This window comes from Emys orbicularis, chromosome 8 (genome assembly GCF_028017835.1).
Source record: "Emys orbicularis isolate rEmyOrb1 chromosome 8, rEmyOrb1.hap1, whole genome shotgun sequence".
NCBI classification, from domain to species: domain Eukaryota; kingdom Metazoa; phylum Chordata; order Testudines; family Emydidae; genus Emys; species Emys orbicularis.
Genome location: NC_088690.1, coordinates 7081651 through 7097422, shown reverse-complemented (window position 1 = coordinate 7097422; position 15772 = coordinate 7081651). Strand labels below are relative to the sequence as shown.

Here is a 15772-nt window from a genome sequence, read left to right as displayed (position 1 = left end):
TTGGCCAAGGCCACTGTAAATCAGTGGCAGAGTCAATCATAGACCCAGGTCTCCTCACTCCCAGTCCTTTTCCCTAGCCACTGAACTATAAGGGGCTGAGGTAAGCATTTGAAATGTTGACATCTGATTGGTCTCTCACTTCTACCAGCTGCACACCAGCATCACTTCGCAGGAATTAGTCCTGCTTCCACAGCCACAAGTGAGAGGAGACTCAAGTCTGAGCCACTAGGGATTCACACAGCAGATGACACAGCCACAGGTGTGAAGAGGATCAAGCCTAAACTCCTAGCGCTTCACATAGCAATAGTTTGTGTCAGACCTGGGCAATCTCCTATGTTGTTAATAATTATCATTGTAGTTATTTCTGATCCTAAAGCAATGCAGTCTGAATAATGCTTCTTCCAGGAGTACATAAGAACATAAGAATGGCCATACTGGGTCAGACCAAAGGTCCATCCGGCCCAGTATCCAGTGATCAATGCTAGGTGTCCCAGAGGGAGTGAACCTAACAGGTAATGATCAAGTGATCTCTCTCCTGTCATCCATCTCCACCCTCTGACAGCCAGAGGCTAGGGACACCATTCCTTACCCATCCTGGCTAATAGCCATTAATGGACTTAACCTCCATGAATTTATCCAGTTCTCTTTTACACCCTGTTATAGTCCTAGCCTTCACAACCTCCTCAGGCAAGGAGTTCCACAGGTTGACTGTGCGTTGTGTGAAGAAGAACTTCCTTTTATTTGTTTTAAACCTGCTGCCAATTAATTTTATTTGGTGGCCCCTAGTTCTTATATTATGGGAACAAGTAAATAACTTTTCCTTATTCACTTTCTCCACACCACTCCTGATTTTATATACCTCTATCATATCCCCCCTTAGTCTCTTCTTTTCCAAGCTGAAGAGTCCTAGCCTCTTTAATCTCTCCTCATATGGGACCCGTTCCAAACCCCTAATCATTTTAGTTGCCCTTCTCTGAACCTTTTCTAATGCCAGTATATCTTTTTTGAGATGAGGCGACCACATGTGTACACAGTATTCAAGATGTGGGCATCCCATGGATTTATATAAGGGCAATAGGATATTCTCCGTCTTATTCTCTATCCTTTTTTGAATGATTCCGAACATCCTGTTTGCTTTTTTGACCACCGCTGCACACTGCGTGGACGTTTGTTATTTTAAATTTATCTTGCAGAGGATCTTTCGTACAAACATTATTCCCCCGAACCCTCGATATGCTGCAGTACAAAGCTGAAGTTGAAAAGCAAAAGGAGAAGGAAATGAAAAGGTTAAACACAAGGCCGAAGGGAAAGGAAAGGTGGCAGAATTTGCAAAGGAGAAGACTTTTGCGCCAACTTTAAGTTTTCTACAACAGAAGAAGGGGGCTCCAAATGTTTATCCAAAACGCTCAGGTCTGCAAAGTTGGTCTGGAAACCTTTCACTCCTTTCGACTTATGCTTGGGGCAGGAGTACCCCAAGGCCAGCCTTTCTCATGGTATTTTCACATGCCTGGCCCTGGCTGGAACCTGGGAATGCAAATGCAGCACAGACTAGAGGAAAAGGAGTAAGAAGGAAGGATGTTTTTTTTTTTCCTTGGGTCATTTGGGGGCAAAGCTCTCGGTCAGTTCTTATTTTAGCCAAAATCTTTAACTTGTGGCTCTCAGCCGTTTTGATTGGCAAGCCCTAGTGTTACATTGGTGAAAGGAACAGGAGCACTTGTGGCACCTTAGAGACTAACAAATTTATTTGAGCATAAGCTTTCGTGGGCTACATCCCACTTCTTCGGATGCATAGAATGGAACATATTTTGAGGAGATATGCATCCGAAGAAGTGGGGTGTAGCCCATGAAAGCTGATGCTCAAATAAATGTGTTAGTCTCTAAGGTGCCACAAGGACTCCTGTTCTTTTTGCGGCTACAGACTAACACGGCTGCTACTCTGAAATTGGTGAAAGGACAGTCCAAGCCAGTCCCTGCAGCCCACAGACCGCATCCCCGACCAGCTGGCATGTCTCTCCATTCATCTTTATCTTCTAGCTTCCTTCTCCTTTCTGCTTTCTGTTTTTTACCCCTCGCCCGACTTTTGTTCCCCTCCTCCTGTTGTTCCCCTTCCCTCCCAGCCCCGCACAGCCTATGTGGCAGCCAGAGGTGGCACCAGACCCTTGCTGTAACCGCTGACCTAAGCTCAGGACACCAAGTTGCTTCCTGAGGCTGCGGGCCTGAATACACCTGCGGTTCCTATGGCCTGGCTGTGTTAGCAAGCTCTGCGCGAGCCGAGAGGGAAGGTGGGTTTACTCAGTGCAACATCAGCAGCTTTCCTGCACCCTCTGGATGAGTCTGCTGCCCCCCATCTTACGAAACGCCAGTTAACCCACCCCTAAGAGCTAGATCCCTATTGATTTGTTGTAAAACTGGGCTCTAGCGGGCCTACCCCAACTGTGAGCTCAACTGTTGGAAAGAAGGTGAAAGTTCATAAGTGTTACGATAGCTTCTAGCAGAAGATTTGGCAGGAGCTGCTAATGTTGGCCTAATTACCCATCACACACTGGATACTAGCAAACGAGGTTTAGTTCTTTGTTTTTCCCCCCCCTTCTATCTGATAGCACTTTGATGAGCATGGAATTTTAATGGCAGTACGCGGCCGCCGCCTCATTACATCTTGTCAGACACATGCCGACCAAGTGTCCCAGAGTGCTGAAACACTTGTCCACAGCCTCCTGTTCTTTCAAAGCTGTCTTCTCTTGAAGAGCCCCCTCTCTCCCTCCCAGAGATAAACGGCAATGGCTGCGGCCGATAACAAAGTGCAGGAATGGTGGAATAAATAGATTGCTCTCAGCGGTGTTGTACTGCCCTCTGCTTCGGCATGTGTGCCACATATTCAGAGGTTCCTGCATCAAGGGCGGAAATTGTGCGTTGTCAATTTCTCACACAGCCAAAGTGTTTGATCAAGGCTGGATCAGAGCTCCATGATCCTTTTCCGATGGTTTCCAGTAGAGTCTTGTCCAAAGAGCGCTCTTACCCTCGGCTAAGATTTTCAAGATGTAGCTGTTCAGGACAATAGTGCTGCTGCATCCATAGCTCTTGTATCATTCGCTCTGCCCTGCGACATAGCATTGCTCCTTAGGAATGAAAGCACAAAGCACAGTTGACTGAGATATGGAAACTGTCCATGGATCTGGTCTCCAAAGACCCTTGGCATGAATAGAGACCAATAGACATCTCTTCTAGTCAATGTCAGTAGCAAGTCCTTTATCTTCTCTGTAGGCCACCAACAAGAGGACGAGATTGCTTCCTCATTCAGACACACAGAGCCAGGTCATAATGTCATCACTAATGAATAGTTGCCTCTCCAGACCGAAAAGGACCATCACTGGTATCCTTAAGGAGATCCAAATGATTTTCTATTAACTGAACCCTGCAAAGGGTGCTGTTTACTGGCCCTGATGCAGCAAAGCACCTAAGTGCTTAATTTTAAGCGTGTAAATATTGGCTTCCAGGGACCTACTCGTGTACTTAAAAATATGGACATGTATAGAGTGCTCAACACCTTACAGGATTGGACCTTTGGGCTGACGGTATGCAAACTGCGACACAGTGTCTCGAGAGAAGACATGTAAAGTATGGAAAACAGTGGGGTAGATCTTTGATCTCCAACAAGGGTGGCCTACTGCTCCCCACCAAGCAAAATAAAAAAATCACCTTACATTTTGACCTATTCTATTTTTTCCAGAACAAAATCCTTCAAAGACTAATACACATTCTTTAGGCTAAACACATTTGTGTGTCTTTGTCCGTTATAGAGTCATAGATTTTAAGGCCAAAAGGGAACATTAGATCGTCTGACCTCCTGTATAACACAGGCCAGCTTCTTCACCCAGCTACTCCTCCATTGAGCCCAATAACTTGTGTTTGATGAAAGCCTATCTCCCAGAAAGGCATCCAAGTCTTGACTTCAGGAGACGGAGAATCCATCACTTCTCTCGGTACTTTGTTCCAATGGCTAATCACATTCACTGTTAAAGAAATTGTGCCTTATTTCTAATTTGAATTTGTCTGGCTTTAACTTACAGTCATTGCTTCTCATTATGCCTTTTTCTGCTAGATTAAACAGCCCTTTAGTACCGAATATATTCTCCCCGCGAAGTTATAAAACTTCTAATAAGCCTGACAGTCATCATCCTGCATGTGGCTGGTCCTAGGGACCTGTGAATCTTATTTACTATTCTTTAGTGACATGCATAACGATCTGATTAGATCCCAGAGAAACAGCCTTTTTTTTTAAAGAAAAAGAGGACATTATTACTGATCTCAGATCTGAAAAAGCTACCAGGAAAATAATCTCATTGACTCTTCCCACATCTGTGGATAAAAAACCAAACAAAAGCTCAATAATGGTTAAATTTGTTTTGAAAATTAAATAGGAAGCACATGCTGAAAATCATTTCAATAAAAATAAAAAAAAAGACTAACCCCAAATCACAAATTTGAACCAGGCATTATTTTATGGAGAATGTTGACAGAAACAGCATTGCAACTTACCAGGTCTTTGGTCTTTTAATGGCAAACTCCATTTTTTAAGGTTCAGTCTCTGTTGACATGTCATCCGTATGACTTCTTTTCGCCAGATATTATAAAGAAAACCAAACACTGGGCTTGTACATGTTATTGTTTAGGTTGATTAACAATAATTGTCATGTATTTATGTAGCCCCTTTCATCCAGAAGGGTCCCAAAGTATTTTGTAAACTGTGTCTAAGGGTATGTCTACACTACGAGGGTAGTTCGATTTCACTTAAGTCGAATATGTGGAATCGATATTGCAAAGTCGAACGTGTGTGTCCACACTAAGGACAGTAATTCGACTTTGTGAGTCCACACTAACGGGGAAAGCGTCGACATTGGAAGCGGTGCACTGTGGGCAGCTATCCCACAGTTCCTGCAGTCCCCGCTGCCCATTGGAATTCTGGGTCGAGCCGCCAATGCCTTCTGGGTAAAAAAAATGTGTCTAGGGTGCTTTTGGGTAATTGTCGTCATCCGTCCGTCACTACCGCCCTCCCTCCCTCCCTGAAAGCGCCGGCGGGAAATCAGTTCGCGCACTTTTCTGGTCAGTGACAGCGCGGACGCCACAGCACTGCGAGCATGGATCCCGCTGCGACCATCGCTGCAGTTGTGGCCGTTGTCAACGCCTTGCAGCTTATCATCCACCTTTCCCAGAGGCAGATGCAGATAAACCACGCGAGGAGGCTACGGCACCGCGGTGAGGGCCTGAAGTCTGAGAGTAGCACAGGCCTGTCAGAAAGCACGGGACCCAGCGCCGAGGACATCACGGTGACAATGGGTCATGTGGATGTTGTGGAACAGCGATTCTGGGCACGGGAAACAAGCACGGACTGGTGGGACCGCATAGTGCTGCAGGTCTGGGATGAATCCCAGTGGCTGCGAAACTTTCGCATGCGGAAGGGGACTTTCATGGAACTTTGTGAGTTGCTGTCCCCTGCCCTGAAGCGCAATGACACCCGGATGCGAGCAGCCCTGACTGTCCAGAAGCGAGTGGCCATAGCCCTCTGGAAGCTTGCTACGCCAGACAGCTACCGGTCAGTCGCGAACCACTTTGGCGTGGGCAAATCTACCGTGGGGGTTGTTGTGATGCAAGTAGCCAACGCAATCGTTAAGGTACTGCTCTCAAAGGTAGTGACCCTGGGAAACGTGGAGGTCATCATAGATGGCTTCGCCGCGATGGGATTCCCAAACTGCGGTGGGGCTATAGATGGAACTCACATCCCTATCCTGGGACCGGACCACCAGGCCAGCCAGTACATCAACCGAAAGGGCTACTTTTCAATGGTGCTGCAAGCACTGGTGGACCACAGGGGACGTTTTACCAACATCAACGTCGGATGGCCGGGCAAGGTTCATGACGCTCGCGTCTTCAGGAACTCTGGTCTGTTTAGACGGCTGCAGGAAGGTATTTACTTCCCGGACCACAAAATAACTCTTGGGGATGTGGAGATGCCTACAGTGATCCTCGGGGACCCAGCCTACCTGCTAATGCCCTGGCTCATGAAGCCCTATACTGGCGCCCTGGACACTGAAAAAGAACTGTTCAACTACCGGCTGAGCAAGTGCAGAATGGTGGTGGAGTGTGCTTTTGGCCGTCTCAAGGGGAGATGGAGAAGCTTACTGACTCGCTGTGATCTCAGCGAAACCAATATCCCCATTGTTATAGCAGCTTGCTGTGTGCTCCACAATCTCTGTGAGAGCAAGGGGGAGACCTTTATGGCGGGGTGGGAGGTTGAGGCAAATAGCCTGGCTTCTGATTACGCCCAGCCAGACAGCCGGGCGATTAGAAGAGCCCAGTGGGACGCGCTGTGCATCTGGGAGGCTTTGAAAGCTAGGTTCCTCAGTGAGCAGGGTAACCAGTGACTTTTAAGTTTGTTTAAAGAGAAGCTGAACCTGCCCCCGTTTCTTTACCCGGTTAATGTTGTCTATCCTATCCAGCTACATACCCCCTTCACCCCCTTCCAAAAAAATAAAATCAGTTTTATTTTGTTAATGAACACCGTTGTCTTTATTACTGTTTTCGCGGGAATGTTTTAAACCTGGGACGCAGACTGTGGTGGGGAGCGGGTGTAGTGAACTGATGCAAATGATGCTTCTAAACTCCAGGAATGACAGGATTCGCAGTGGTGGACTGGTTGTTTCAACGGAGCCTGCCAGCCCTCCTGAGCGGGACTGCGTGTATGTGGGGGCTATGTGACTGTATGGCAGGGGGAGGAGGGTTACAGATCCCCTGCTGCGTGGCTCTGTGATCCAGGAAAAGGACCGCTGCATAAGATCTGTAACTGCCCTCCCCCGCCACAAAGTCACAGAGCAACCCCCCCCCCTCACCCACAGAACATGAAAACCACCTCCCAGACTGACCAGGGTAACTAGTCACTGCACTGTGTATGTGCCCTGCTGCTGGACCTGCCCCCGCCTCTGTACCCTTCTAAAGGTGACTGTCCTGTCCAATTACCAAGCCCCTTCCCCCCCTTCAGACAGACTCTCCTCCAAAAGAACAAGATGGAAACATTAATGAACAGAAACGTATTTTTTATTAACAACCACACATGAAACTGGGGGGTGAAAGTTGGACGGGGGCTTGGGTGAGGCGGGCAGGAAAGGACTTTTCAAATTTTGGGGAATGACAGCCTTCTGGTGCTTGAGCAGTCTGCAGGGGTGGAGTGAGAGTTTTCACGGACTCTGCCGCCCCTCCTTCTTTGGACTTTGGGCGAGGGGGGTATGGGACTTGGTGGCGGGGGAGGGCGGTTACTGATAGACTGGAGCGGGGCTCTGTCCTCCTGCCTCCGTTCCTGCAGAACATCAACAAGGCGCCGGAGCGTGTCCGTTTGCTCCCTCATAAGTCCAAGCAGCGTTTGAGTCGCCTGCTGGTCTTCCTGCCGCCACCTCTCCTCACGTTCCATGTGTGTCCGGTGCATTTGGGACAAATTCTCCCTCCACTGGTTCTGCTGTGCTGCCTGGGCTCGGGAGCAGCCCATTAGTTCTGAGAACATGTCCTCTCGCGTCTTCTTCTTCCTCCGCCTAATGTGCGGTAGCCTCTGGGAGTTTGATGCCAGGCTGGGTTGGGAGACAGTCGCAGATGTGGCTGTGGGAAAGAGAAAAAGGTAGTGAATTCCTCCGAAAGATAAATGTAGTTGTGAACAAAGAACATAGTCTTTCTCTGTGAACAAGACCATGTACTGCACCTATCACATGCGCACTCAGGACAAGGTCGAATTTTCGGACCTCGCCTTCAGTGCCTGGGGTCTTGCACTGCCAATCTGGGAAGCGGGGCAGGACACCGGAATTTCTGTAGCAGGCCGACATGGTAAGCCGTAGACTTGTGGCTGCTTAAAACTTTAATAGTAGCACTGGCCTCCTTTCACATTGAAAGCAATGCCAGTCTCTGCTGCCAGCAATCCGGCAAGCATGAACTCTGCCCCTGTCCCACCCCCTCGCGGCTGTCCCAGGGAAAGATCCCTGTATGCTGCCCCTCTCACGCCTCCACCGCGTGGCTGTAAACCGGCGGTTACAGTTCTGTAAAGGAACGGGCAAGCAGTCCCAATACTAACAGTCCCCTACCTAATTCAAAGCAGGTCATCATGAGCGACATCACCATAATGAGGATCTCGGACAGCGATAAAGAAAGGATGCTTCGGGAAAGCCTGCAAAGACCAGGGCCGTATGCCGCCATGCTGTGCAAGGCTATGATCCCGGAGTACTTGAGGATCTCCTGGCGCGGAAACGTCTCCTACTTCGGAGGACCCAATAAGGCCGCTCTCCCCAGGAACCTGATGAACAGGCTTTCCAATTACCTCCAGGAGAGCTTCCTCGAGATGTCCCTGGAGGATTTCAGCTCTATCCCCGGACATATAGACCGCATTTTAATATAGCTGCACTGGCAGGGACTAAAGAGTGGAGCGGCTTGGGCAGCAGAATCATGCACAACCGGACACTGTTAGATTTTTTTTAAATAGTTGGGACTGAATAGTTAAGCCAACAAATCATGAAAAACACATTGTTCTTATTGTTAATATTACAGTTCTGTTAAAAATAAATGTTTAAATGTTTCAAACACTTACTGCTTGATCCTTCCCCTGAATCTGTGTCCGGGTTAAATGCTGGGGACGGTTGGTAGGGGATCTCTGTAAGGGTGATGAAGAGATCCTGGCTGTCGGGGAAATCAGCTTGGTAAGCGCTGTCGACTGCCTCGTCCTCCTCATCTCCTTCCTCTTCTTCCCCGTCCGCTAACATGTCCGAGGAACCGGCCCTGGACAATATCCCATCCTCAGAGTCCACGGTCAGTGGTGGGGTAGTGGTGGCGGCCGCACCTAGGATGGAATGCAGTGCCTCGTAGAAACGGGATGTGTGGGGCTGGGATCCGGAGCGTCCGTTTGCCTCTTTGGTCTTCTGGTAGCCTTGTCTCAGCTCCTTGATTTTCACGCGGCACTGCGTTGCATACCGGCTGTATCCTCTCTCTGCCATGGCTTTAGAGATCTTCTCATAGAGCTTTGCATTCCGTCTTTTGGAGCGCAGCTCGGAAAGCACGGACTCATCGCCTCACACAGCGATCAGATCCAAGACTTCCCGATCAGTCCATGCTGGGGCCCTCTTTCTATTCTGAGATTGCACGGCCATCTCTGCTGGAGAGCTCTGCATCGTTGCCAGTGCTGCTGAGCTCGCCACGATGTCCACACAGGAAATGAGATTCAAACTGCCCAGACAGGAAAAGGAATTCAAATTTTCCCGGGGCTTTTCCTGTGTGGCTGGTCAGAGCATCCGAGCTCGGACTGCTGTCCAGAGCGTCAACACAGTGGTGCACTGTGGGATAGCTCCCGGAGCTATTAGCGTCGATTTCCATCCACACCAAGCCTAATTCGATATGGCCATGTCGAATTTAGCGCTACTCCTCTCGTTGGGGAGGAGTACAGAAGTCGAATTTAAGAGACCTCTATGTTGAACTAAATAGCCTCGTGGTGTGGACGGGTGCAGGGTTAATTCGATGTAACGGCGCTAAATTCGACATAAACGCCTAGTGTAGACCAGGCCTAAAAGAATCATTCACCCACTATTGAACTTCAGCCATCTTTGAGGGGAAACATGGTAGCTGTTTAACAGGGCACAGCTACCCTGCATAGAAACATTGGGGACCCCTTCCCACACCCCTTGCATGCATGGAATTCCCATGGCTCTCAAAGGGAGTCCTGTGACTGGAAAACTTGCTGGATGGAAATCTCGGGCAGGAAGTGATAACAATACCATCGCCATCTGAAACTGCAGAGGTAACCGAGGTAGGGAGGTACATTTGCTCAATTTGGAGTGAGATCTTTTCATGCCCCTCTATTAGCTAAAAAGGTGCCATGGTCAGGCAGTGACAAAGAACTGGACTGGGACTCAAGACACCTGGTTCTGTTCCAGGGTCTGCCTCTGGTCTGCTAAAATGTCATTTTAGGCCAGGTTTTCAAGGTATATAGGCACCTAAAGATGCAGATTTGTGCCTAGTAAGATTTTCAAAAGTACCTAAGTGAGTTAGGCAGCTTTGGCATTCCATGCCTCAGTTTCTCCTTCTATAAAATGGGAATAATGATACTGACCTCCTTTGTAAAGCACTTGGAGATCTAGGGATGAAAAGCACTGAATAAGACGAGGTATTATCAACAGATTTTCAACTGTATACACCATCTGAAAGACGATACCTCCAGGAGAGAGCTCCCAATTGGTGTAGAGAATATTTGAAATTCACTCGCTGTGCTAAGCACAAAGGTTTTGCTTACAACTTGTTACTTCTATGGATTCTACTATTGCAATACCAATACCTATTGCCAACTATGGGACTAGATTTGTAGGGACAAGCTGAACCACAGAAAAATAGAATTGCAGTTTTGCTACTCCTCAAGTGCTAAAACCAAACCAGAATCGATTCCCAAACCAATGTATAATAGCATTGTGTGTGTGTGTGTGTGTGTGTGTGTGTGTTTTCATTTTGGTGTGCTCCCAATTCAGCATGTACATAAACATGTGTTTTAAGCATGTGAAGTCAATGGGACTATTCACATATTTGAAGTCAGGCATGTGCTTAAGGAACCTGCTGAATCAGGGCCTGAGTTTGCAGTTTTTTGAGAAAGGGTTACCAGTGTTAATGCTGGGAGGGCAATGAACGGCTGCCGTATTGTCTGATGAAAAGCTGCCATATCGTCTGATCAAAAGTACAAGCTTGCAAATGTGATACCATAGCAGGTGGGATAAATGAAGGGCGGGGGGGATAGCTCCCTTTTATGAACACACAGCCAGCCAGTAAGCTTTAAAATCCCTTTTGGTAGGTGTTCTCTGCTTGCTTTACCTGTAAACAGGGCCGTCTCCAGGCACCAGCGGAGGAAGCACGTGCCTGGGGCGGCACATGCTAAGGGGCGGCATTCCGTCCATTCTTGGGGCGGCAGAGTCCGAGCATTTTTTTGTTTGTTTGTTTGTTTGTTTTGCTTGGGGCAGCAAAAATGGTAGAGCTGGCCCTGCCTGTAAAAGGTTAAAAAGTCCCCCAGGTAAAAAGAAAAAGGAGTGGGCACCTGACCAAAAGAGCCAATGGGAGGGCTAGAACTTTTTAAAAGGGGGAAAAAACTTCCCTTTGTTGTCTGTTTGTTCTCCAGAGAGAGAGGGGACAGAGCAGGACAGGGCTGAAGTTATGCTGTAAGCAGCTTTAAAACCAGGTATGAAAAAGCATCAATTCATACCTCAAACCTACTTATCTGAAACCCCAGATGTGTAAGTAGATCAGAAATGTTTAGAAAGACATGATTGGGTTATTTTCTTTTATTTCTGAAAGGCTTGTGGACTCCTCTGTGCTAACCCCAGATGCTTTGGTTTGCTTGTAACCTTTAAACTGAACCCCCAAGAAAGCTATTTTGGGTGCTTAATTTTTTGGAATTGCTCTTTTAAAATCTAGCAAAAGCTTAAGTTCCAGATGTATTTTCTTTCTTTTTGTTTTTAATTTGCCTTTTTTAAGAACAGGATTTTTGCTATCCTAAGAGGTTTGTGCATACGTTGTTTAATTAGCTGGTGGCAACTGCTAATTTCCTTTGTTTTCTTTCTCAGCTGTTCCCCGGAGGGGAGGTGAAAGGGCTTGAGGGTACTTCACAGGGAGGAATTCCCAAGTGTTCCTTCCTAGGTCCAAGGGGGTTTTTGCATTTGGGTGGTGGCAGCATTTACCAAGCCAAGGTCAGAGAGAAGCTGTAACCTTGGGAGTTTAATACAAGCCTGGAGTGGCCAGTATTAATTTTTAGAATTCTTGCAGGCCCCCACCTTCTGCACTCCAAGTGCCAGAGTGGGGATTCAGCCTTGACAGCAGGTCCTTTGGCTAGGGGAGACCGGGAACTTTCCAGATTCGTATAATGATTCTGTAAATGGAAGGGGAAAACAGAAGTTCAATCAGAGCTGAAACAAGTGTTGCCCATTTATTAGACACTCTGCAGTACATTTTACTGAAGACATTTTATCACAGCCAAAAGACTCCAATATGGAACAATTCTGCATTGGCCAGAGGATGGACTAGATACTCTAAGAGGTATTTTCCGGCTCTAATATCTGTGGTTTATTATATATTGTTAAATTAATTAATGGGATTATATAACGTGGTTGCTTGAAATAGCAGGCAACTGGACTTGTTGACCCAAGAGATCTCTTCCAGTCTTATGTTCCTGGTTAGCTGCTGAACTTTTTGTCTGTGATTTTATGCAGACACCGCCAGTGCAAACCATTATAGCTCTCTGACACCAATTTATACCAGCGGTGACTCTGGCTACAGATTGTTATGTTGACTGTGTTTGGGTGGGGGAGGGGTTCTTTTTTATTAGAATTTATTAAAATGTTTTTCTTTTACATCCCTATTTTTGTTCAGCATCTTCATTAATGATCTGAAGGATGGGATGAACTGCACCCACAGCAAGTTTGCGGATGACACTAAGCTGTGGGGAGAGGTAGATGCGCTGGAGGGTAGGGATAGGGTCCAGAGGGACCTAGACAAATTGGAGGATTGGGCCAAAAGAAATCTGATGAGGTTCAACAAGGACAAATGCAGAGTCCTGCACTTAGGATGGAAGAATCCCATGCCCTGCTACAGGCTGGGGACTGACTTTGCTAGGCGGCAATTCTGCAGAAAAGGACCTAAGGGTTACAGTGGACGAGAAGCTGGATATGAGTCAACAGTGTGACCTTGTTTCCAAGAAGGCTAAGGGCATATTGGGCTGTATTAGTAGGAGCATTGCCAGCAGATCGAGGGAAGTGATTATTCACCTATATTAGGCACTGATGAAGCCACATCTGGAGTATTGCATCCAGTTTTGGCCCCCCCCACTATAGAAAGGATGTGGACAATTGGCAAGAGTCCAGCAGAGGGCAACGGAAATTATTAGGGGGCTGGGGCATATGACTTACGAGGAGAGGCTGAGGGAACTGGGCTTATTTTTTCTGCAGAAGAGAAGAGTGAGGGGGGATTTAATAGCAGCCTTCAACTACCTGAAAGGGGGATTTCAAAGAGGATGGCGCTCGGCTGTTCTCAGTGGTGGCAGATGACAGAACAAGAAGCAATGGTCTCAAGTTGCAGTGGGGAAGGTCTAGGTTGGATATTAGGAAAAAACTATTTCACTAGGAGGATGGTGAAGCACTGGAATGGGTTACCTAGGGAGGTGGTTAAATCTCCATCCTTAGAGTTTTTAAGGCCCGGCTTGACAAAGCCCTGGCTGGTATGATTTAGTTGGGGTTGGTCCTCCTTGAGCAGGGGGTTGGACTAGATGACTTCCTGAGGTCTCTTCCAATCCTAATCTTCTACATACTTGCAGAAAAGTGGCTACAGAGGCTGTTTACTGCCTTACAGTCCTGTTTCACTGGTGATTAAGAAAACTGCAGAGAGAATCTGTGGATACCAGCATGCACATTACAATGTCATGGGCGTTTCTATCATTTTTCACCTTGTTTGCCAGGAGAATGCACTGCTTCTATGAGTATCAGAGGGGTAGCCGTGTTAGTCTGAATCTGTAAAAAGCAACAGAGGGTCCTGTGGCACCTTTAAGACTAACAGAAGTATTGGGAGCATAAGCTTTCGTGGGTAAGAACCTCACTTCTTCAGATGCAAGTGAGGTTCACTTGCATCTGAAGAAGTGAGGTTCTTACCCACGAAAGCTTATGCTCCCAATACTTCTGTTAGTCTTAAAGGTGCCACAGGACCCTCTGTTGCTTCTATGAGGATAATCTAGTAGAGGTGCTCCATGATTTGCTATACTCGACTAACGCTGTCACACTAGTGCACATGATTGCTTACTAATTACTTACTGAATGTTTATAGTGAGTTTGATGCTGTTCGTTACATAGAAGCAGACTCTGTCTGACATGGGGCTTGCAGTCTAAGAGCAAAAACATGGTCATAGATGGGACTTTTTACTTTGGATTTCACTGGGACCGGAATTTCCTGCAATATCTTTGGGAGATCTGATTGTATTAAGTTTATGTATCATTATAGACCAGCCAGGGACTGTATGTAATTCCAAGGGGAATGGTAACCACAGCCCCTCCAGGAACTAAGAACAATGGGGTGGTGATTAGGGAAATTCACGCTAGGGAGGCTTGCCTATACTAGTTCAGACTGGATTCTCCAGAGGCCAACAGACACAGAAAGGACTTTTGGATAATTAGTCTGAGTTTAACCTGACGTAAGGCCTTCTTTCTGGTCCAGTCAACAGACGGGACCTACTGTCCAAGGGGCACCTTAGTCTTTAGGGAAGGGTTGGAAGGACTGACAATGACCAGAGTTCTTGTGGAGTTGCGGGGCTGGGCTCTGGTAAGCTTATTAGCAAACGGGTAGGCTCTTTTATTGTTTTTAATATGTTGCTTTTACCTTACAAATAAATGTGCTTGCTTAAGCAGAGATGTGTGGTAACTGAAAACCGTGGGTAATTATGCTAATAATAGCCTCTGAGGAGAAAAGCAAAGCAGGCCTGTTTAGGCAGTCTGACTTGCGGGAGTAATTCAGAGTGTAGGCAGGGAACTGGGCCTGAAAATACCCCAGTCAAGAGGGAGTGAGATGCATGTCTCCGCCCAAGAGAGGTGATGGCTGGGGAGCCAAGAGGCCTAAGTGTCAGACCCTTTGGTGGACCATAGAGGGGAGAAAAGGTGGAGTTGCCCTGAACTGTGACAGTCCTAACAGCATGCATAGTCACACTAAATCCCAACCCAATGGGAAGAAGCTTGGGTTTTTGGTTTATTTCAAATGCTTAGTGAATCGTCAGTCATGTAGTTATTAGGCCAGACCCTCATCTGGTATAAACAGACATAGTTCCATTGAGTCCATTTCAAGTGTATTGTTTTGACAGACAATGCCTTGTAGCCAGTGAAGCACTGAAGCTCACATTTTTAAGATCGCACACATAGATGTGGCCACGTGACTAGAGTCAGGACTCCGGGGTTCTATTATTGACTTTTTCACTAGGTTACATTAGGTAAGTCACTTCCCTGTGCTTCAGTTTCACACAGGCACACACCCGCCCCCAGTAAAACAGAATGAATAACACCTCTCTCGCAGGGATGTGGTGAAATAATTAGCACAGTGAATTCTTCCATGGAAAGAAACTATCTGTTCAAACTATTGTTCTTATTACTAATTAGGAAGATGTAGACTCAGCAACTCCTTGCATACTGAAAACAGAATCCTGTTTAATTTTGTCCTCTTGTCTTTTCTCCTAGCACGACCACGCTACCTTCCCACGTCAGGATAACCAATGGCTACATTACAGTCAATCCTCCCATTTGGTTTTCAAACCAACTGGATCAGAGACCACGTTCGGATCTCCCGTTCCACCATCAGCCAAAAAGCTCAGCTGCTGGCCGCGTATTGGCACCATCCATAACTGCTTCTTTCTATGTGGCAATAGCGTCTTTTCTCCTGAGTCTATTGAGGCCTTCCTGACCAACCTAGGATTACGTGCAATACCTAAAATGGAGAACAGAGATAATTTATGAACAAGTGGGTGGTTTTCTCCACGACGGTTTCAATCTGGACCTTCTCACCGAGGAGAAATGGTAGTGCCTCTAGCTGGTTTTGTCTCTTAGCCCAGATATATTTTGAAACTCTAAAGCTTTATTGTAACACTGACTTATATCTTCTTTTTTGTAGAAGGATCTTTATTTCCCATAGTGCTATGGGGCTTTGTAAAATATATGTGTTCATTTATATATATAAAAAAAGTGTATTTATT

The 15772-nt window shown here is 46.8% G+C and overlaps 1 protein-coding gene across 1 annotated transcript in view; it reads left to right on the top strand.

The window, feature by feature from the left end:
* Positions 1-15483, top strand: part of TRABD2B (TraB domain containing 2B) — a 409784-nt gene extending 394301 nt beyond the window's left edge. The window contains exon 7 of the mRNA XM_065410015.1: positions 15261-15483. Within this exon, the coding sequence (XP_065266087.1) occupies positions 15261-15483 (223 nt within the window). The remainder of the gene's footprint in view (positions 1-15260) is intronic.
* The last annotated feature ends 289 nt before the right edge of the window (positions 15484-15772 follow it).